The 24,704-nt window shown below is 41.4% G+C and overlaps 1 protein-coding gene across 7 annotated transcripts in view; it reads left to right on the top strand.

Moving 5' to 3' along the window:
- The window catches only part of LOC121269562 (opioid-binding protein/cell adhesion molecule-like), a 1,143,507-nt gene that overhangs the window by 337,084 nt on the left and 781,719 nt on the right, over nt 1-24,704 (top strand). Inside the window, exons 1-2 of one of the 7 annotated variants that reach the window (XM_041174259.1) lie at nt 12,965-12,994; nt 13,181-13,484. The exons of the other annotated variants lie outside the window; for them this stretch is intronic. Of the exons in view, the coding sequence (XP_041030193.1) occupies nt 13,369-13,484 (116 nt within the window). The 5' untranslated portion in view covers nt 12,965-12,994; nt 13,181-13,368. Of the gene's footprint in view, nt 1-12,964; nt 12,995-13,180; nt 13,485-24,704 lie in introns of those variants that run through there. 7 annotated transcript variants of the gene reach the window in all.

Genomic DNA, 24,704 nt, shown 5'->3' with positions numbered 1-24,704 from the left:
TCCCCTACATATTCAGTCTGACTGCCAGTTTGTAACTCAGATGGGGGGTGGGGTCACATCTACCATTTTAAGTTCAGCAGTTTTAAAAACTAATAAGCCAATACTATTAGGATAAAACTGTCAGTGTTTGTCACCGGCTCCTTTGTACAATGGATTTACTGATGCGATGCCCCACCAAGACACCGAAGAAACATTACTTAAAGAACTTGAGCATCAAACACTTCAACATTCAGCAAGGCACTTTTTGTTCCAGTTCTACAAAGGGAAGATTAAAAATTCATTTTTGCCACATTTTGAATGGATTTCAACTTAATGTTTCATGCTCATTCAGGAAAGCTTACTACATTCGTGGTAATCTTTCCAGTTTTCATCATTAATTTTTTATTCACTAGTCTGTAGCTTTGCAATGTGTGCTCATTCCATGAAATATTTATTTATATTTAAGAAGAAACATATGGGTTTTCAATTTTCCTTTCAATTCTTTTTTTTCTCAAAATGTTAACCAAACCGTAAAATAATGGAGCATCCTTATAGCGTGCAAGATTATAAGTTTGTTTTTGTTACCAAATTTAATTTTTAAAAAATGTATTTTTTTTTGTGGCTGAGAATTGGAACACAAAGTTAGGCAGGTCAAAGTTAGGCTTGGTTCCTACTGGAAGATATGCAATTCTCTGTCATTAGAATTGACTCACCCTATTGTGTGATTGACCAGAGAACCATGTGAAATGCCACTTAGGTGTCTGATCCTGCCATACCCCATTTTACACATACCCACCTTGGAGGCTGCTATAATTTAGGCCCTCTCCTCCAACATATATTTATCCCCAATACTAAGGATGGGTGGAGATAATGTTTCTGCTGCTGTTTATTAGCCTTTTATCAGTTTGCTTAGAAACAATATATCTCAAAAACTAATGGAGAGCTTTCAATGAAACTTAGTACAGAGATAAGATATGGAGGAATTGATTGGTTTTTAGCAAAGAAGTGGTTTGGATCTGGATCCTGGACTTTTTTAAAAAGGATCCGATAATATAGGGAAATAAGTCAAATTGACTTTCTTTTTTAGAATGTTCTGCGTTGTTTTATTTAGAAAGTTGCTGATTGTTTTAGAATGTTGTTTATTGTCCCAGCTGCTGTGGTGGAAATTATGCTGTCAGTTATTAGCTGTCAAAATGTAAGCAGAATTTTCAGAGCAGGTTGTTGGATGTGGATTGGCTTACAGCCTCCTCAGTGAGATGGAAGCTCTTTGTAAAAAGATTTCTTCCATCAGCTTTGTAGTTACAGAGCATCAACAAGGTAGGGAAAAGCCTCAAGGAAGAGTAATTATAGTAACATTGAATTAACACAGCGTGGTGGAGATATGCGCTCTATGGAGTGCTCTCTTCACTTGTTTTTATTTGTGTTTCTGGGAAGTTGCATTTTATGCAATGTTCTCCACAAACCAAAGTTTAAAATGTAATGCACAGTAGTGAGGAACAGAGTGCTGCAGGGTTAAGAATATGGTCTTGTGTTAAGATAGGGTACTGATTAATTAACTCCCTGCTCCTGATCTCTGCCAGTCCCCTCTGCTGGAAAGCACTTATGTAGATATTTGATAAGAGTAGATCAGACTCGACTTGATGCCTCACCGAGCTGATTAGCCCACATGAAGAAATGTCATTTGGTGAAGGTCCTTTGGGGAAGCTGGTGCCTGTGCTGTTACACGTCAGAAAGAGGAACACTTGCAGCAGAGGCTGGAAAAAGATTGGCAGATAAGAGAACCTTATACCAGAATCTATTTGAAGAATTATTTAACTATTACTAAGTTAGTGTATGAATTAAAAGTCTTGAGTAAGGTATGCACTTATGTCCACAAGCCTTACTTGCTCCTGTCAAAAATTTTGATCACACTCCAGACAATGTTTGACATTGTAACTGACTATTTCATATGTCATGATGCTGTTACAGGCTTATATAAAGGAGATAAATGGTTTTCTAAGTTAAAATAAGCCCTTATGGCCACAGAATGGCATTATTGTACAACGGAAGATATGAAGAATGCAGTAGAGCATCTCCAAAAAATTCACTGCAGCACAGGGATGATTCATGAAGCCCTTTCTGCAAAAAGACAGTACATTCACCCTCTCTTCCTGGCCTTATTTAAGTTCCTGATCCCACAAAATGAAATTCGTTATTGAATTGATTCCTGTTGACTTGTCATTTTTGATACATTCTGGTCTGTAATTATTCTGTTTTCTTTAGCAATTGCAACTAGTTCTACTGCAGGCACTGTACATGTTACAGTCAACATCTTTGTTATCACCCCTGTGTGACACTCCCACCCCCAACCTTAAACTTGCTGTCTTCAACTATAATCCACTTCCAACCTCAATTTTTCTCTCACAGGCCCTCACATTTGTTGTCACCTACAAGCTCTGTAGCCTTCTATTCTAAAACACTCCCTTCAATAGGACTTTCCCCTTTCTGACAGCTTTGACATTGCCCTACCCAAATTCATGAACAACACATGACAGTACAATATCCCTTTGACCTCTTCACAGCATTTGATATGCTTCTCCAATATTTTTTTTCTCCATCACACAGTTCCATGGGATTGCTCTTGCACGGTTCCAGTTATATATATCCAAACCATCATCAGTGTAACACCAGTGGCAGGTTCTCTTCTCTCCCTTGACTTTCTGACCATCAGAGTCTCCTGAGGATCTATTTTTGGATATGCTTTCCTTTTATTTACCTGCCGGTGACATTGTTTATGTGCACAGAGTAGGTTTTCACAGTTATGTTAATTGACCTGTTACAATCCAGTTGGGGACTAGTAACTTTTAGTTTAAATTTAGACAAAGTTTGAAATCCCAGATACTTAATAAGAGAATAAAGCCACAAACTCCTTAAACAAGCAAAAATAAACGTTACTGTGCAAAGTCAGACAATGTAAAACAATTTACAATGGTTATCTTATACTCGAGCATTCAGAATTAACATGAGGTACATGTAACTTAACAGGCAAGCAGTGGTCAAACACATAAATAAATGGCAGATGTGACCAACATAGACCCCACAGATTTCTCAGCATCCCACCCAGACTTCAGTGTTGCTGCTAAAACTCTGTCCCTCTCACAATGGATTTCACTTTTGAAGATTTAACCCCTGAGTTCCCTCCAAAAGTCACTCTGACTTAGACTGCCTCCATGACTGCTCACCTCATGATCGTGCAATCCCTTTTCTTGGGACAACATTCTACAGGCTTCCTGAGGCTGCACTCCAGCCCTGACTCCCTGGCACAAATCCAGCTCTTCAGCCACGCTGAGCAGAGCACCTCTGCTCCAAAGGTTTACCCTCGCCCCAACACAGAGTCACCAACTTTTTGCTGCCTTTTCAGCTCTCCAGGGCTTCTCCCAAGCCCTCACTACCTGGAGCCTGCCAACAGCAATGCTTTTGGTTCTTGGAACCCCTTTCTTTCCTTCTCTCGCCAGTGGTTTCCTCCCCGTGGTCTTCCTCTCTGGGTCCTCCATCTCTGGGAACTTTCCCTGGGTTCTCTCTCTCTCTGAACTAGCCAATTAATTACTGCGGCTGTATGACCAGGTCAGAGGCTGGGTATTATGTGGCAAGAAACCCATCTCCTGATTCCACAAAAGCTTTCCATCATTTACAATGCATCAGTCAGGAGCATGATCAAATGTTCCCCAGTTACCAACAACACTTAAGCAGCTCAACACCACCCAGGTTAAGGCACCACCTTAAACATTCACTGCCTCCATCACCATAGCACTGTGACTCCTGTGTGCCACCAACAAGATGCACTGCACCAACTTACCAAGGAAAATTGAAGAGGTATCCTTAACCCTGGCACTGGGTGGGCATCGGGACTGCAGTCATAGTTGAGTTAACAATACCTATCCTCCCAACCATGCTATGCCCTACGGCTGCCACACTGCTGTTCAGTCTCCCCACTTAAGAGTCCTAATCTACCATGATGCCTATTTGTCCATGATCCCTGCAGCCCTTGTTCTCATGCACACTGCTAGCAAGTACCTTCTACCTTTTGGATAATGACAAAAGCTGAGACTCCTTCACCACTGAATCTGCAATCCTGTCATGACCATGTGTTTTGTGCAATGGGGGATATTAATTGTTGGTTTCATCAGCTGGTATGATGCCTTGTATTTTTTTTAAAGAAAAGAAACATCTAGAACTGCAAAGACACTGTTTTAAAAATGGTTGAAGAAGTCACCTGACCTACAAATTGGCCAAGTTTCTAGCAGCTTCTGAAAGTGATTACATGTTTAGGTGGTTGATCTAAAGGACTTCATACATGCCATTGTCAGAACTCTCTGCAAAACTTAAGGACAATAGGCTACTCGACTTCCTGACTCCAGAAACTGCCAGGGACAAAGAAGGACTAAATTCACTATACAAAGGGGGTGCTAAGGACCTCTCATCTGTTTCAATGGCACCTTGATGACTTTGACAATGGGAATTCAAAACTCTTTTGTCAATATGGATTGCCCTCTATTGTGTGCTGATAGCCAGCTGTCACATGATCAGAAACCCATGTTTGAAAAGCTATGATTATAAGCTTGTCTGTTTGTTGCAGCAGCAGTGTCTGCAGAATGGACTAGGAGCAGTAGTTGTCTGTAGAATGTAACATCATCTCTATCTACCTGCTATTCTCAAGTTTGGACCCTATCCCTGTTACATTTTTGGAACACATCAGAGGGTAGGGTATTTTAATCGAAAGGAACTTGAAGTGTCATACTGGATTACAACCTAAAAGAGACCTTCTCCAGAAAAACAACCAGCTTACATCAGCCGCAATACCTCTGGAATTTCAAGACCACCAAAGGAATGTTGCAATGTATACTAATTTTGTTCTTATGGACCTTAACTCATATCAATTCCACCTCTCCACTCTGTAACCTATTCTGTGTTGCCTGCTTGTGTGTGCGCGTGTGTGTGTGAGTGAGTGAGAGAGAGAGATGGAATTCAGGATGTGTTTTTACCTTTTAAGTAGATCTTATACTTTTACCTGACTGAGTTTTTAACAATAAAACTAACTTCTTGTTAGCTGAAGAGATCTGGCTAGCTTATTTTTTTAAAAATTTGTTCGTTACTGGAATGTGGGCTTCGCTGGCTGGACCAGCGTTTATTGCCCATCCCGAGTTGCCCTTGAGAAGGTGGTGGTGAGCTGCCTTCTTGAACCGCTGCAGTCCATGTGGTGTAGGTTCACCCACAGTGCTGTTAGGGAGGGAGTTCCAGGATTTTGACCCAGCGACAGTGAAGAAGCGGCGATATATCTCCGATACGTCAGGATGATGAGTGACTTGGAGGGGAACCTCCAGGTGGTGGTGTTCCTATCTATCTGCTGCCCTTGTCCTTCTGGATGGTGATAGTCATGGGTTTGGAAGGTGCTGTCGAAGGAGCCTTGCTGAATTCCTGCAGTGCACCTAGCTTTATGTATGGCCAAGTGCACACTGAACTAAAAAATCACAACTTTTAAAAATTCAACCTCTGTTATAATTCACATCAGGAGTGGAAAGGATAAGAATTTATTCACTCCTCAGGATTTGGTCAAAACAAGATGATTTTGTGGCATTGCACTCAGGTAATTCATGGTCCAGAACAAAGCTATGAGTCATTAGCAAGAGGGAATGACATTCAACTTGACAAGTAGTCTGTGCGATGAAGTGGTCTAAATAGGCACATAGAAAGGTCAATTAGAAGTTAATTGCTCATGGAGATTTCTGTCGATTTGCAGCTGCTTGTAAATTATTGCCTTTTTCCCCTGAGGTGAGTCTTGGCTATTAAGGTCAGAAGGAACTGCGGGAAATTATTGACTTTCTGTTTTTATTTACTTCTGATGCTGTGCATTGTGAAGTCTGAAGTGTTACAGACACCTGCTGGCTGCAGCGCTCTTCAGTGTACCTAAATGCTTGCGTTCAGCTGAAGTAACCGTTTTGAGAATGGAGACTCTTGGATTTGGTGAACACTTAATGACAGTTGCTGCAGTGATGAAATTGTCTTTGGTTTCAAACTAAAACTGGTCAACAAGGGATGCTGTCGCTTTAACATTTTTCATTGTACAACCATATTTCTTGACAGACAGTGACCAAGGCTGAGCTGGCTAGGATGGTTTTCAGAAGCTGCCTCAGGCTATCTCGTTGACATGCTTCTGTTCTTCCCCAGCCACGATCTTTCTACATGCATTTTACCTCTGCCTGCTCCGATGATCATGGTAACAGGACACATACCATGCCTATGATTACAGCTGTATTTCAAATGCCACTCATGTAGGAGGACCTGACAAACGTTCAAAAAGAAACAGGGAAGCAAGATCAACGGAGTGGCGGGGGGGGGGGGGGGGGGGGGGGGGGGGGGGGGGGGGGGGGGAGGGGTTGGTGTGGGGGGATAGCATTTTGAAAAGTTATCTTGCAATTGCTAACCAAACAGCCAGCAAGGAATATGCTGCTGAAGGGTTGTATGAACAGTACTAGTCATTTAAAGGTATGCTTGTTTCTTCTCTTCAAATATCTTTCCTCCTCACCAGCATTTGGTACTGATTGGATTTAGAGAGACAGAAAAAACAGCAATAAAAGCCTGAGATAAGAATTTAAAATTTAAATTTATTTTTAACATAGGAGGACATTCGGCCCATCCATGCTGGGTCTCTGCAAGAGTAACTCAGCTCGTCACACTTTCTTGCCTTTTCCCTGTCATTTTCTTTTCTCTTCAGGTAATTATCCAATTCTCTTTTGAAAGCTACAGTTGAATTTACCTCCACCACATCCTCAGACAGTGAATTCCAGATCCTAACCACTGGCTGCACTTCCTCATGTTGCCTTTGGATCTTTTGCCATTCACCTTAAGCTGGTGTCCTCAACTCTATGAAGGATTTACTGCACACAGGAATGAGATCAAACTGCTTGGACTGTTCCCATTCTGGGCCAGAGACATTGATTGGCAAAGCATTGACAATTAACATTAAAAGCAGAATTATGCTCTTAATTACTGGCCTTAACTTCATGCAGCGAGTTTAGTGGTCAATTAATGTGAAAATCCAAAAAGCTCTTACAAATAATAGGGAGGTTAAGTGTATGCTGCCATTTGTGTCAAACAAGTGATGGAGCAGTGTAAATTCACCAGTAAATCCTGGAGGTTTGTGATCCTTAATCAGCTGAAACTGCTGTCTGATTTTCACATTAATAACATCTATTGACGTTAACACGCCATTATTTTTCTAGCTGGATTTGCCCCAATATATAAGACTTCCATCTTAATAGATGGCCCATATAACACATCAACCACAGTATCAATTTTATATGCCTCCCAAAGACATGATAAAAGGGGCCTAAAATTACCTATGCTGCTACTGACCACTGACTGCACTGGCAGTGATTGTTGCTGTTACTTGGTGAATGAAAATAAGAGATTAGTAATGTTAAAATAGCCTTGGATTGTGTTCAAATGCTTCTAATTATCCAAATCATTGGTTAAAAACTTAGAACAACAGGTGTCGTGATTTTGTCTATAGAGCCAGACTTCAGAGTCTTTCAAAAAGTACATTTATTTTTATTCACTCGTGGGATGTGAGCATTCCTATAGCCAGTACTCATAGTCCATCCCTAATTGCCCTTGAGAAGGTGGTAGTGAGCTGCCTTCTTGAACAGCTGCAGCCCATGTGGTGTGCGTACACCCACAGTGCTGTTAAGAATGGAGTTGCACTATTTTCACCCAGCGACATTGAGGCAGTATTGTTTCAAGTCAGGGGTGGTGTTTGACTTGGAGGAGAAGCTTTTAGGGATTTTTAGCATATTTCTATCATGGTCTATCCTATTGCATTGACTGAAAAGTGGTAATCTGACCAAACTGTTGGTAACTTGTGTTCTATATTCCTGGATGAGCACTATCACTTCCTGTGGATTCTGCAGCTGTTGTGTTTTTGTGAATATGAACAATTTCCATGTGGTAAAAGTGGGAAAATGTTCAGCACATTGTCACCAGGTGGAGATTGGAACAATCTTTCCAACTGGGCTCCTTTTCTCTTGCAAATCAAGACTTGTATCTTAGTGGCCGGGTCTACCAAATTACTGTGGCCACCAACAGCTGCATTGTACTTAATCTAGTAAACACGTGAATTATACCTGTGCAGAAACATCATGAATTTCCTTTTCTCCAATATGGAAGGGGACGATTTACTTCGCTTTTGGTAGAGTGTGATGTAGCTGGCTAAATGTGAATTAGGTGCAAGTTGAGGGAAGTTGCTTCAAATGTATGTAATTGCTAGAGTTGTGATTGTTTAATCATTTTTTTTTTTCTTTTCTGCCTCTGCCCAGTAATTTTTGAAATGGCAATTGCTGGTAAAAGACTGGAGAGAGCGTAAATTAGTCGATCTCTTTCTCATGCACATGTGCGCGCACAAACACACACTCTCACACTCCGACTGTAATATATACATATATAGATCCAAAAAAAACTGAACTTTTGACAATAAATAAAAGGTCCACTTATCTTGCAGCTTGCAAAATAGAACACATTAATGGGAAATCAATGTGCACAATTAAATAGCACTCTTATACATCAATGGTGCAGAGGAAATCATTTTTGCAGTCTTCAAATCTGCGCAATCAGACATTATTAAACCTTGGAGAAGTCTAAGGACCTTGTGACAATGAGGAAATTACTAATTGCTCTGCTTTCAAATGTTATCTTTGAAGTGAAGCACTGCTTGACAAGCTTCATTTTGTTTCAAGTTCCGAGTGAATATCTGATCTTGCCGGTTGTTACAAATATTAGAGTTAAGCTTAAGAGTGCTGAATTTGCTTTTAAACACATCCGTCTGTATTAATGTTCTTTCCATTCTTTAGTTTTCCTGCTGTTTCCTTCAGTGGATCACACCTGTGGAAAGGCAAGTGCTGTGGTGCCAGGAAGACACTACGTAACATCTCGTTAAAGATGTCAGAGACAAAGCTGTCCTTTTTTGCCAGGCTATTTTAGCATTTATGTAACTAAATATTTACAGACTCCTGACAGCTTTTTTCATATGTAAGCAATTAATTGTAAGTGCATCCTGTGCCTTGTTTCAGATTCAGTGCTTCCAGACCCAAATTTGACTGGCTTTGTGTTACTGATTGTTTCCTGTAGTTTTATTTCTATTATTTCCACACAAACTACAATGTACTGGGATGAGTCTGTGAACAATTAAATTTGGATATTTTAGTCCAAGGTTACCATATAAAACTGGGAACACCTTTGATAGCTCCACTCTTTTTTAACCCATCTGAACCAACCACTTCCTTAATTATCCTGCTTCTTGACCTTTGCCTCTCTGTGTCTGATATGGTTACTGAAATTCCGTTTGAAAGAATGTGATACTTTCCCTTTTACAAAAAAATCATTGCAGCTATTTTAGCTGAATAATAAGCAGTGAACAATGGTACTCTCATGCAAAATTTGCAAACATTCTGTCCACATTTACACAAAATACAATACTGCCGCTCCCCACCGTCTGCTCCCCACCTGTCCTTCCATTAAAAATGGAAATATTGTGTACACTGTGGCCAGTAATGATAAATAATTTATTTTCTTATTTTGCTTGCAACCATTAACAACAGACATATGTTGTTATGTTGTTTGTTTTTCTGGTGTCTGTGAATTTAATTCTCTAATTCTGGCATAAAGAATTATTACAGTATCATCCTACCATCATAACTTTTCCACAAGTACATCTGATAGCATTTCAAGAGTAACAAAATCTTTACACATCTTGCACCTTAATGTTGCTAAAGATAATACATTAAGAAAATCTGCACAGGAAAGATTGGTAAGCTGGATATGTATTTTCCTCATGAATGTTCTGTGGTCCTTAAATGTAAAGCACTGATCCAAATGTGACATTTTATTTGTTAAGAAGTCAAGGGGTGGAATTTTATGGTCCCACGTGGTGGGGGCGGGGCAGTAAAATGCGGTGAGCCGTTCAGAAGTCCATTGACTTTGGCAGAGCCGTGAAATCACACCGCGTGTAAAATTCTGCCCATGATGTGGATCTACTTTCATCCACTGCGTAATTACAAAATTTCAAGGTACAGACTTTGTTCTGCAGCTTAATGCCAAAAATCTGATTATACACAGTTTCACTGAAGATGAACTTCCACCCTTCCATCCCCTCAAAATGATAAACTCTATTTACTGTGATGTTCAACTAATATAATCTGCCTTAGACTTTCTATCCTGATTAAACTGCCATATGATGTGTAACCAACTGTCTATATACAAGAAGACATAGGTGTTCTGGACTTGATTGTAGCAGGTACAGTACAGTAAACACCATTGCTTTGTTTCTAACCCCTTGTCCCTAGCTCCTCTGCCAATATGAGACAGTCAGCAGTGACCGACAGTTGCCTGATAAATTACATCTGCTATGTGTTAGCAACTGAGAATGCCCTTCCCACACATAGAACTGCACATTCTGGAAATGTCTGCTATGATAATGTCAAATGCAGGAAGCAGGCTGATGTCCCAGCTGACAGAGTGATAAAGAATATGAAGAGTGATTTATGATCTTTCACAACCCAATGAGAAGATGTCAGAATTTCCTGCAACCATTCACCTCATATACTGCACCAATAAAGGGTTGATTTATCCCTTAGTAATCCAGAGCTATACCTGCATGGATGTGGACCTCTAGACTGGAGATTGCTTACATCAAGCAGCAGATTTGCAGAAACAGATATGGGCTTATTGTTTCTGAATGTAATAAGATGAATATATTCTGGTGGCTTTGTAGGAAACTTTTCACATTGAAGGAAGCTCCTCAGCTGTGTGATATCCTATATAGACAGTTTCTAATCACAGGAAGGTTTGCTGCATGTTTTTAAGACACTTTGCTACAATGCAAGTAGTGTTATGCAGTGAGTCAATTTGTTCAAGTTTTGCACATTTTCTACCTGCTACCTCAGTGACAGAGACTTAGAAGCACATTGGCATGAGGAAGTTATGGGGTAGTTATGGTGTCAGCATAAAACAACTGTTGTAGGAACTGTGGCAGCCAGTCTTTGTACAGCAAGGTTTTGCAGGTGGCAGTAACTGTTTTTGGTCTAGGTTGAGGAAATCACTGTTGGCCAGAACAACAGAACTCCACTGATCTTTGAATAGCGAAGACGGTACCTCAACTTAATGTCTGATCCAAAGGATGACACCACAGACCATGTAGCATTCCCTTAGTACTGCCCTTTTCTGCCAGTCGAGATTATATGCTCAAGCCTCTAAAAGTGAGATTCAAGCCCACAAATTTCTGACCTAGAGACAAGAATGATACCAGCTGAACTCAGTTCTGCTGAAGGGTCATGAGGACTCGAAACGTCAACTCTTTTCTTCTCCAGACCTGCTGAGTTTTTCCAGGTAATTCTGTTTTTGTTTCAGGTATCCTGGATACTGTTCTGAACACATTTTAAATGGCGTGGAGAGCTCAAGCAGCTCTTTTATCCCCAGTGATTCAGATTGTGTTTCCAGCCTTTGGGGTTGGTGGGATCTTTTCCCCCTTAAGATTTTCTGAAGGTTTTAAGAACTGAGATTTTCCTTTAATGAGAAAGTAAAAGGCGGAGAGGCAGCAATACAATCAAAGAGAACCTTTCCTAATTCCACTGTACATTGCAGCAAAGTTTTAAAATATATATTCTTTAATGGTTTGCATATTATATGATTTGCCAACTAATTTTTCCCTCATTTTTGAACTCCTCCATGCATACACATTGTGTTTTGATGTACAAAATTTCCATTTAAGTAAGGAGAAACATCACTAACTGCAGATAATAGCACCATCATAATCAGAACTTCAAAGCTGTGCAATTTGACAAATCCCAAACCCACTGCTTGATTAGTGTACAAAAACAAATTGTAGGGGAAGAATTGCTTGCTGAATTTACTGAGATAAACACAGCAAGCAATTGAAATAGCTGATCTGTTTCCCTTTTGAAGATGTATAGCAGTCTACTGTAATAAATACAGATCTATTGTGACCTGTCCCTGGATAAGTCAGGGCTGTTTGATTCTGGTGACACATCACAGCACAAAGAACCTAATCGTAACCACTCCAAGTAATATTAACCCATAAACAGATGAGAAAGCAGCAATTTGTGTATTGGGAATTTATCTTTCAATCAATTATATTTTACTTGTGCCTATGACAAATAAAATTTAATGAAACCAGTGATCATTTTCTATTATCTAGTCTATGCACAAGTGTTCTTTTTTAAATTGTTTGTACCCCTTGCTGTTAAACGATGGGACATCTTGTCCAAGCTGCAAAGCAACATCTATTGATCAATGCTTTTCGCTGCAATGTAACAACCATTACAGTACCGCAAATACATCTTCTCTTAGGTTTAACATGAGGCTTTGCTTTCCAACTTGTTTCTGCCTGTTGCTTTCACTGCTTCATGCAGCTTACAGGCCAATAATGATGTCAGAACAGTCATTTTTGTTGGGAGGGGTGGAAAAAAATTGTGTTTCTTCTTGACTGAGCATCATTTCTGACACACTGTCAAAATACGGAAACTTTCCAAAACCCAACCTACCAATACCTGTCAGTCTTGAAACTTGGGATGTCTGTGCATTGTCTGCCATTTTTTTTCTCTGAGGAAAATCCTAGAAATGTTTTGACAGGTGCAACAGTAGCTCCAAAGTGTAAGCTTCCTCAGGGAACAAGAATAGAGTAAAGCTGTCTGTCATTGCAGAGGTGTTTATGTCCATTAGGCACTGATGAATACGAAAGAAGTTATCACTTTTGAGCTGCCTTGGCTGTAGAGTTCTTTGTAATGTAAAATATGATGAAGTATTTTGGTAACCATTCAAAATGTAATTGAATAACCTTGGGATGTTGATGAATAACGTGACAAGATTGGTATTTGAGTATCGGTCTAATGACACAAAGCATTTGTTGACAGAATGTCCAGAGGCCCTAATGTACACTACAGACCTGAAATGAAAGAGCTCAGAAGGAGTAAGTCAGCAGCCTATCTTCCAGAGACATTTTATTAATGGTCTAAATATATAACCATTTGACAAGTGCAATTGTTGAATATTCAAGTGGGAATAATCTTTACATGTGATAGTTTTTCAAAATCGATAATGTTCAGGCATTTAAAGTGAAATGAAGATTTATATATTTTTTTAAATTCTTTCACAGGGTGTGGGTGTCAGTGGCTTGGCCAGCATTTATTGCCCGTCCCTAATTGCTGTTGAGAAGGGGGTGGTGAAATGCCTTCTTGAACCACTGTAGTCCATGTGGTGTATGGAAACCCAGAGTGCTGTGAGCGAGTTCCAGGATTTTGGCCCAATGACAGTGAAGAAACAGCAATATAATTCCAAGTCAAAATGGTGTGTGGCTTGGAGGGGAACTTGCAGCTGGTGGTGTTCAGTTGGCAAGTCGCACAAAGGTGGCAGCTGGATACTGAGTGCAGCAAGACCTGGTGCTTAAATCCACGAATTTGGTGAGTGAGGGAATTTGGTGCAGTGAGGGAGAAGATGCTGTTCCAGCTTTTACAAAATAAAGTCATGGCCCAAGAGAGGGAGACAAAAGGCAGCAAGACCTGAGAATTGAAGCCTGGAGGCATTAAAGTAATTGTACAGACAGGTAATCGGTGAGTTGTAAGCCTTTTCCCCCGCTCTAAACACTTTCCCCACTAAACAGAGGAGGTTGGAAGGAAGGGGAGGGAGGATGACTTTCAGTGGGAGCCCCTCCCTCCATTCCTGATCCTTCTATCAGGTACTGAGTGCCTTTTAATGTGGACCCCCACCCCACCCCCTCCCTCCAGCCCCCAGAAGCCCCTATTGGGTTTTCTTCTTGGCTCCTCATGTGGTGACTCCTTTGCCCGCTACTGGTTCAATACCAGTGTCAATGGGATGAGGCCCACAAAGGGGTAAAAACAAAAAACTGCAAAACAAAAACAGAATTACCTGGAAAATCTCTGCAGGTCTGGCAGCATCGGCGGCGAAGAAAAGAGTTGACGTTTCGAGTCCTCATGACCCTTCTACAGAACTAGGTAAATTCAAGGAAGGGGTGAAATATAAGCTGGTTTAAGGTGTGTGTGTGTGAATGGGGGGGCGGTGGGTGGGTTGGGTGGGGGGAGAGAAGTGGAGGGGGTTGGTGTGGTTGTAGGGACAAGCAATCAGTGATAGAAGCAGATCATCAAAAGATGTCACAGACAACAGAACAAAAGAACACAAAGGTGTTGAAGTTGGTGATATATATAGACGGAGACAGTCACTGAGAAAGGAGATATGGCAGTGAAAGCGGGTTTTAGTAAACACCCTGTCAAACACCAGGAGAGAAATGGAAAGCAATGAAGGTGAACAAGGCAAAAGAGAGATATGGAAATCTTGTCGCAGAGACGAACAGAACTTCTTCAAGGAGGTAGGCATTTCTTGAAGAGCAGTGGCAGTCAATTAAACAGAGATAAAAACAAAAAATTGCGAATGCTGGAAATCCAAAACAAAAATAGAATTACCTGGAAAAACTCAGCAGGTCTGGCAGCATCGGCAGAGAAGAAAAGAGTTGACATTTCGAGTCCTCATGACCCTTCGACAGAACTAGGTGAATCCAAGGAAGGGGTGAAATATAAGCTGGTTTAAGGTGTGTGTGTGTGGGGGGGTGGGTGGGTTGGGTGGGGGGAGAGAACTGGAAGGGGGGTGTGGTTGTAGGAACAAGCAAGGGGCCCACTTAAGAACCTCAATTAGTGTTGAAGCAGGAAACCCATCCACGAGTCTTCCCGCCTTGGACTTAACCGTGTGGAGTGGGAAGGCAATAAGGTTCCCCATCCTGTATACTCCTGCCTCATTAAATATTTCCCTACCTCCAAAGCTGCCGCAAGGGGACATTAAATTTCATTAATATCCTCTACAGCTACCCTATCAAGACCTTTCATAATCATAGAGACCTTTTGCAAGTATTTTCTAGAGAAAAGAGCCCGAGTCTGTTCAATCTTTCTTGATGGGCATAAATGTTCACTTATGGTATCATCCTTGTAAATCTTGTTTGCACTTCTCTCATAACTCCATATCTTGTCTACAATATGAAGTCCAGACTCTGCACATTACTCCATGTGTGGCCTGTTGAATGTTCTATACAATGTTAACATGCTTCTCTGCTGTTTAGTTCTTTCTCTCTATAAATGAACACAATGCTTTGTTAGTTTTTAATTGCTATTTTAACCTGCAATATTATGTTTAGCAATTTATGGACCTATACTCCTCGATCATGTGGCTGCTCAACCTCATTTAAACTCTTAATTTCCAACAACTAGATGGCATACATATTCTCTCTTCCAAAATGCAAAAACTTATATTCTTATTGAAAGTAATTTAAAAATTATGCATTCATTCTTTTTGTGACTTAAAATTTTGAAATTTAAAATTAAAATAGTCAAGGTCCCAAACAGTATTGCAAGTACCACAGTAACATTTTTTTTATTTTGCATTTATGTACACAAGGTAAATAGCCCAAAACTCTTCACAGGAGCATAATCAGACAACGTTTGGCATTGAAGCATGTAAAGAGATATTAGGACAAGAGACTAAAAAGCTTGGTCAAATGGATAGGTTTTAAGGAGCCAGTTAAGGGGAGAGAGAGAAGTAAAGAAGCTGAGAGGCTTAGTGAGGGAATTCCCCAGCTTGGGGCCTGTATAGGTGAAGGGACCACCATCAATAGAGGAAAGAAATTGGGATCGTACAAGCGATCAGAATTGGAGGGGCATGGAGATCTTGGAGCATTGCGCGGAGGTTACAGTGTTAGGGAGGGGTGCTGCCCTGGAGGGATGAGAATATTAAAATTGAGGCATTGCCAGGCCAGGAGCCAATGTTGGTCAGTAAGCTCAGCTGTGATGAATAAGCACGATTTGGTGTGAGTTGGAGTATGGACAGCAGTGTTTTAGATGAAGTTTGCAGAGGGTGGTTAGTGGTTGGCCAGTGAGAAGAGCATTAGAATAGTGGAGTCTGGAAGTAACAGTCTGACCTTTCCATGTTTGACCTCTTGTGTTGCATTTTCCAAGCTTGACATAAATTTCAGAAACAGTTACATTCTGAACACTGATTTAACTTTCTTCGGACATTAACTGTTTTGCCACAACCTGGCTTCAAGCTATTTTTCCTGGCAGCTCATTTGAAATGTCTGTCATTCCTTTGCGCAAACATGTACAGAAGTATAAAGGGTTCGCTTTGATATAACTCTTAACTTGGAGTTACCACATATTGTCAGGATCACAGGGGAAGGATCTTTGTTCTGCAATGCCTTACATGGAACCGCTGAAATTGATTGCAAAATATTGGAGAAATGCTATAATTGATAGTGCAGGCAGCCCCACCTTGATGAATACATTATTTTTTAACTCTTTTCTCTGCATCACTGCTCCCCCCCTCCCCACCCCACATTGTGGGGGAAAAAAGTGCTGACTGTTACTAATGAATTGGCATAGGTTGATATATCAGAATTACAGTCTCCTGCTTAGCACTTCACACTTGACCATGTACTGCTACTGTTTTATATATAGCAACGTTAGTCATGATAATTATTATTCCAATACCCTGTATTTACCATGTCTGTGAAATTAGTCTTTAACTTACAAAATATTTTAATATATCTGCAAGCTGCAGAATTTATTTGTTACAAAATGATTTGTTTGGAGAAAAGTGTGTAGGAAGATCAACAGATGTAACCAGGGAGTTTAATTTTAAATTGGCAATGTGTCTGGATCATTGTTCATTTGTACAGCAACTTATTACATTAGCAAAAACTTTAATGCAGTGTTATTTTCCCCCAAATAAAATATACTTATTTTAAAAGAGCTAAAAATAACTATTGCAGATGGAATACAACTAACTGTAGGACAGAGTTATATATGAAAAGAAGAACTGCTCCTCACTGTATTGCACTTTATGAAGCACAGTGTGTCTCAACATTTTCGCTACCATTTGGTTCGTGAATATATCTTAATATTCAGTTTTTGTATAAGTTCAAGTTGAAAATGCATCTCCAGGTTTTTCTTTTTGATACTATTTTTGGATTTGCATTCAACTTAAAACAAATGTCACAACTTAAAACAACTTAAAACACATTTACTGAAAATGTATCAAATTTGTTTTGGCCTTCAGCCATCTCGTGTACACTCTCAGGATATATGTTGCCTGGTGGATTAAGAGCCACTTGTTTGTGCCCAAAATAGATCAACAATGTCATGATGCTCACTTCATTATTTGCATTATTGGAACTGTATGAAATACTTTTTCTTTCAGCCCAGCAATTGCAGTTGCATTGGGCCTGCAATTATGGGCAAAATTTTTCCGTTGGTGTGTGGGATCGGCAGGGGCGGCCGGGAAGCCGCCCGCGATCGACAGCGCTCTGCGATTTCACATGAGGTGGGGAGGAGGGCGAGCAGGCCTAGCGTGAACTTCGCGTATGCATGCGAGAGGGCGCTGTGCCTCAGGGAGATGAAGAAGACGTTGTAAAAATTAATAAAGAAAAATGTAATGAAACATGTTCCCCCGTGTGACTCTGTCATCTGAGCAGGGGCATGTTTTTAATTTAAAAAATAAAGTTTTTATTTTGTTTGTCTTTGCTTTTGGAAACCTCATCCCGCCCGTGGATGAGGTTTCGCCTGCCTGCCAACCGCAACTGTGCGATGATGTCGGCCGATGTCATTGCGCGTCATTTCACGCTCAGTCGAGTCGGGCACGCGCCTAACCGCTGAGCTAAACTTTCTGGCCTATGTTCACTGGATGAAGTTGCATAACAAAGTATGGAACTGCCTTTTGAGAGCAGAATGCAATGCATTAGTGATGGAGGAACCAACAATTAAGGTGTGCATCACACCAATGACAGACACCTATTCAAATATATATATATATATTTATTATACATATATATTATAGATATAAATGTTTCCTTGTATATGTACCATGAGATAAATATACTGGCAGCAAAATTCAAATGTGTTACACTCCTATTTTCAGTCCTTTGGTTGCTGTTTTGTATCTGGAATGAGGTTCACACTTCTGGTGCTGGTCACGCTGAGTATTTGGGACGGGTCATTAGTACGGCTGCTGGAAGCGTGGGCCGAGAATATACAGAGTCAGCAGACCATGACAATCAGTTAGTGTGTAACTCTGATTTGACTTTGAAGGTGCCATTTTCAACTTCGCCAGTCCAGCTAATGCTCTCTCTTAACTGTGCACAGCTGAACATGCATTCAATAGCAGGAAAGATCACTCCCTTCTTCCACAACAGCGCTATTTAAAGGTATTAACAAGCACTTTCAGGTTAGTTACTGATTGATTTCTACTGTATGCTGCTGTTAGTAGAAGCGTTTGGTGATTTGCACTACTTAAAGTTTGTGAAGTCCACAGGGAACAGAATGGCATGTAGTGAAGTGTTTGATTCTCACTTCAAGGGTTCAGCTAACAAGACTTGCTCCCAGTCATGGATGCTGTATTTTCTATCCCCCCAATTTTGCAGCATAACAAGGAAAATGAGGAGAGCGAGGTCAAGCTGCTCGAAGAGGGAGGAGGAGAAGGGCATTCTGCAAGAGGCCAGATCCACACAGGCTCTTCAGCCTCAGGAAGTAACAATGTGTGCACTGCTTCTATTTCATGAAGGAGGTGCTCACTGAACTCTGCCTCCACTTGCACGCAGGCCTGCCTCCTCGGAGCGGGGTGGGGACGGCCTTGCCATTGGTTGTAAAAGTGACTGTGGCTTTCAACTCCTTCGCAGCAGGACCCTCCAAGACCGGAGCAGGTGGAATCTCCAATATTTTGCAATTCACCATACACTGCTATATAAGGAAGGTGACTGACATTCGGTATGCAAAGAGAGGAGAATACGTTACATTCTCTTTTTACAGAGAGAAGAGGGTGGAATGAACACAATGTGAATGAACACAATGAAATAGCAAAGCTATCATTGCTAAGATAGCAGACTTCCTGACGATGTAGGGTTCCACTGATTGCACAAATGCCACTTTTTGGGTGCTGCAATGTACTGCAACAATAAAGGGCTCCATTTCCTCAATGTCCAGTTGGTGTGTGAACATACTCAGAGCATCATGCAGGTCAATGCCCGGTATCATGGCACGATGCCTTTATTCCGCCATGGCCCACTATACCACCAGAATTTGAGCCACCACAAAAAAACCCAGAGGCTGGCTACTCAGTGACGAGGACTATCCATTGACAAGCTAGCTCATGACTCCAGTGTGTAACACATCAGTAACTTATCAAAGGCAACTCTACCACATAAAATGTCATTGAGCAGATCATTGGGGTGCCTATGCAATGCTTCTGCTGCCTGTGCTGATTTGGAGGAACCCTATACTACTGTTCAGAGCATGTCTCATAGATCGTCATGGTCTTCCACATCCTGCATAACCTCACCATAATGGCGGCACAGCCCTTGTTACCAGGTGTATAGCGAGCAGCTGAACTGGAGGATGAGGAAGAGGAGGACCAAGGGAAGAGGCAACCAATACAGCCTCTTTGCAGTTGGGCTTTTCATAATTGGCTCCTACAATTGCAGTTCCACTGAATGCAAGCCCAATTCCCTATTCACCAACAGTCCCACACCTTAAACTCCCTCTGTTACTGACCATCACAGTGTCCTTTTGGCCACAACACTAAAACAAAAGCCACCACAAAACAAACTTTCCAAACCAATTTTATCACACAAACTATCCACACAAAAGTTAACTCATCACCCTTGTGTATTATTTTACTGTTCGAAGAATGAGTTAGGCCAAGTATCTTGTGAAGCGGAACTGGAGCCAGACTCGGGTATTTACTTTAAACTAGCTTATTTATATTACTACAGTATCTACAAGATGGGTTATAAAGTAGGCACATCTCGTCTGAGAGCTCCCTGTCTGCTGTGCAGAGTCTCTAGCACATGACTACTGATGTCACAGGTGCATCATAATGTACATCACTCATTAGCATGTCTATTCTACTAACCCTTTACACTACACTTAGTGTCTGCTTCCCATGTACCTTTGCTTGTCCTCGTGCTCTAATGCAGAGCAGTCCCAGTGGCTGTAGCTGGGAGAAGGCTGCTGACTTTCACTAGGGGAGAGTGCAGATGACCTTACAGGACAATCTGTCCAGCTCTAGCCTTCTTTGAACTCCATCGCTTCAGCATGTGTGGCAACAGTCTGATATGGCCAGGGGACAGGCAACACCAAGGGCACTGGCTGAGTGGCTTTGGTGGAAGTGTGAATTCTATCATCCTCAAAGAGGAGAACAGGTTTATGCTCCTCGGTACCACTGTCCCTTCACTGGGCTGTCGTCTCAACAACCCTAGTAGTCTGCCAGAGGGCGGTTTACTGACTGCTGTGAGACAGTCCAAATCTCTATGAAAACCAGTCATGAAGGCAGCAGTCTTCACATTCATGGTAGCAGCCTGAGCTTGCATGACTTCAATCTGAGCCTCCACTGCAGCATTGAGACATTCAGTGGCTTCTTCTTGTGCTGCAATGGAAGTTGAGATATCTGCCATCAGACGCAATATCACAGTTGGGTCCACAAGTGTGGTCACAGAGTTGGCCACCAATTCCATGAGGTGAGGTGCAGACTGGCTTGAAATTCCACAGGAAATTCCATATTTATACCTGTGCTAGCCTCTCACAAGTTTGCTCAGGGGTACAGCCCTGGCTGTGTGCTGCAGCCATGTAAATAAACAGAATCACAGAATCTCACAGTGCAGAACAGGCCCTTTGGCCCATCAAATCTGCACCAATACATGAGAAACACCTGACCTAGCTATCTAATCCCATTTACCAGCACTTGGCCCATAGCCTTGAATGTTATGATGTGCCAAGTGCTCATCCAGGTGCTTTTTAAAGGATGTGAGGCAACCCGCCTCCACCACCCTCCCAGGCAGCGCATTCCAGACCGTCACCACCCTCTGGGTAAAAAAAGTTTTTCCTCACATCCCCCCTAAACTTCCTGCCCTCACCCTGAACTTATGTCCACTTGTGATTGACCCTTCAACTAAGGGGCACAGCTGCTCCCTATCCACCCTGACCATGCCCCTCATAATCTTGTACACCTTGATCAGGTCGCCCCTCAGTCTTCTCTGCTCCAATGAAAACAACCCAAGTCTATCCAACCTGTCTTCATAACTTAAATGTTTCATCCCAGGCAACATCCTGGTGAATCTCTTCTGCACCACCTCCAGTGCAATCACATCCTTCCTATAATATGGCGACCAGAACTGCACACAGTACTCCAGCTGTGGCCTCACCAAGGTTCTATACAACTCCAACATGACCTCCCTACTTTTGTAATCTATGCCTCGATTGATAAAGGCAAGTGTCCCACATGTCTTTATCACCACCCCACTAATGTGCCCCTCCGCCTCCAGAGATCTATGGACACACACGCCAAGGTCCATTTGTTCCTCAGAACTTCCTGGTGTCATGCCGTTCATAGAATACTTCCTTGTCAAATTACTCATTCCAAAGTGTATCACCTCACACTTTTCAGGGTTAAATTACATCAGCCACTTATCTGCCCATTTGATCTGTATCTTCCTGTAGCCCAAGACACTCAAACTCACTGTTAACCACCCGGCCAATCTTTGTGTCATCCGCAAACTTACTAATCCTGGTCCCCACATAGTCATCTATGTTGTTTGTATAAATGACAAAAGTAGGGGACCCAGCACAGATCCCTGTGGTACGCCACTGGACACTGGCTTCCAGTCACTGAAGCATCCTCCTGTTATCACACTCTGTCTCCTACAACTAAGCCAATTTTGAATCTACCTTATCAAATTACCCTGTATCCCATATGCATTTGCCTTCTTTATAAGTCTCCCATGTGGGACCTTGTCAAAGGCTTTGCTGAAATCCATATAAACTACATCAACTGCACCACCCTCACCTACACATCTGGTCACCTCCTCAAAAAATTCAGTGTGAAGTTTGCTGATTCAGAAGCAACGGGCGCAGGTTAACCATGTATCACAATCTCCATGCCTGTTTTTGGGCCTCATCGATTTTCGTAGCTGTTAATTGTTGTGTTTTTTGAATTATCAGCATTTAATTCTTGGCTAACGATTGGTCTATGTACTTGATGTCACATTTGTATTTGAGACATTTTAATTATTTATTGAATATAAGGTCAACTGCTGTATTGCTTAATGATTTGTTCTTTCGTTTCTATTATTCTGTACTAGTGATGGCTAATTTAGGTCCCAGAACATCCACAGAACTTGCACATGTACTTGTAGAAGAAATTAAGAAGAATTTAAACTATAATTCTTGCCCTTATTTAAGTGCGAATCCCTGATACGCTAACATTTATTATTTGTATAATGTAATTTTATGATTTGTACATTATTCTCTTACCAAGATATAACTGTGTTGGCAGCAAGTTATTATTTGAGTTATTATTAAACTCAAAACAGAAGGTTGGTCAAATCATATAGTGCTATGCAAATTTGCTCTGTTATTATTAGTCCATTAAATTGCTTAGATTTTAATGTCTACTTAAATTTTTGAGACAGGCAGAGTGGGCATCGGGTTACCAGTTGAAAGACAGCATCTTTGAAAATACAGCATAACCTGAACCCCATAATCAAATTTTAGCCTAGATTATATGCCCAAATTCTGAAATGGGGCTTGAATCCAAGGTGGGAATGCTACAGATTGAGCCAATCTAATTCCTTTATTACTGGATAGGAGTCTTGTCTTCACACACTTATTGCTCTTATTTGTGTTGCTATGATTTAGTGTCTGTCAAAGATGCAGGGATCCTACTCGAGTTCCCTTTCCTCTTCCTCCCCTCTTCCCCTCCAACCTATCCCTTCATCATTGGGGTTGAATTATGACATATGAAAGGGTCCAATAATGGGACAAAGTTGATGATGGAATATCAACTGTCACTTGAGGGTTCAGGGAAATAGAAAAGAGGTGGAGCCAAAGCTAATAACTCTAGTGCATAATGCCAAAATAAGCTATTTTCTAGTTTTTTATCACTTGAATCTACTAGATGTCATTTGCTATCTGCTTGTTGTCTAATATTGGGAGTTGTTATGGCCATTGAGGAAGGGTACAAATGCCACCATCGCCCCCCCCACCCCACCCCCCGCCATCTTACCACCCTAAGGATTCTTGAAGGATTCAGAAGGATGACGAAAGTGTTTAACCATTTACACACTGATTGCAAAGAAACGAGTCTGACAGGCTTACCTGAGGTTTAAAACAAAAATGGGTTTGTTTTAATTGAGTTAAAAACCCACCCAGGTAAAGATAGCAAAACATTTAAAAGGGTAAATCCACACTTCTTAGACTTTTGTGACCACATTCACACACACACAAGCATGCAAAATTTGCAAGTTATATTGTAGGTAGTTACATTCTTAACCAAATAAAAGTTTCATGCTGAAAGCTAAAGAAATAGAGAGTTCACTGTTTGAGTCCTTGGCTGCACCAGATTTTTCATGGTGATCTTCAAGTTCCAGGAGTGGAGTTGAAGCCCATGTAAAACAACAATTACAGGAGACAATTTAATTTTAAAATGTAATCTGCCTTCTCCAAAATGTCAATGAGTTTTTCACCTGGGGTTCCTTTCAATGGAAAATTTACTCTCTCTGTGCTGGAGAGGTAGTCTTATAGAAATGTAAATACTATACCTAAGATGTTTCAGTAGATCCCTTAGCCATTTTTGACATCGTAAGATGTGAAATTCCAGAGTTATATTCTGCATTGGAACTTCCCAAAAACTGGTCACTTGCAATACCAGATGTCAGGTGACTTGTGGCAGTCATCGTTAGTTAGTGTTTTTCTTTTGTCTTTAAAAATTCGTTTTTAAACAGTACAGTTTATGTTTGGTCAACTGGTGAAATTATAGATTGATATCATTTATGCACAACTCACAGCATTGTGACAGAGTCAAAATAAAGGGCAGAATTAATCTATTTCAAACCTTAGTTCTTTGAAAAAAATTATGGATTGTATTTTGACCCTAGAAGTGGGGAGCAGGAATCAGGGACTTTCCCAGCTCAGGCCGCCCACCTCAGGAGGAAGTATCAGCAAAGGTGAAATTTTCATTCAGGGCGGGTGGTGGAGGGCAGGTGTTAACTGGTGTTTGGGCCCGCCAACCCTGGAAAGAGTTTGGAGGCAGCCACAGGGGCTGCCAGATGCCAAGATTGGCTGTTTAAAAGGCCTGCCTCTGTGCTCTGGGACTTTGTCCCAGTTATAATAAAAAACAGTAAGGCTCTTTAGCCCGCACCCGCCACACACTCCCTTACCCACCACTCATTCCCAATATCCCTCCATGCCAATTCATGCCAGTCAAGCTCTCCACCCAGCATCCTCCCACCCCCCCCACTGTCTCTCATAACCCCCACACCAAGTCATGGTCTCTACCCACTCTCCACCTGGCCAGTCATACCCTCCATGCCAAACTATGCCCCTGTACCCGCCTGCATGGCCCCTCATACTCTCCATGACAAACCAAGGCACGTCCATTCCCATTCATGCACTATACACTCCGTACGGAAGCAATGAACCCTATAGTACCAATAGGATGTGTGAAAAAGCTTTTTAAAAAGCCATTCATTCAGGAGCTTTCTATTTCTTAAAAAACCTGGTTCATTATAGCCCTATAAACGTGTCAATCATCCAGACCCTGCAAAGTATCAATAGCAGAAACTGCAAGCACTTGAC

The sequence above is a fragment of the Carcharodon carcharias genome, chromosome 25 (genome assembly GCF_017639515.1).
Source record: "Carcharodon carcharias isolate sCarCar2 chromosome 25, sCarCar2.pri, whole genome shotgun sequence".
Classification (NCBI taxonomy): domain Eukaryota; kingdom Metazoa; phylum Chordata; class Chondrichthyes; order Lamniformes; family Lamnidae; genus Carcharodon; species Carcharodon carcharias.
Note: the sequence above shows the minus strand (reverse complement) of the source record. Positions and strands in the feature narration are given on the sequence as shown.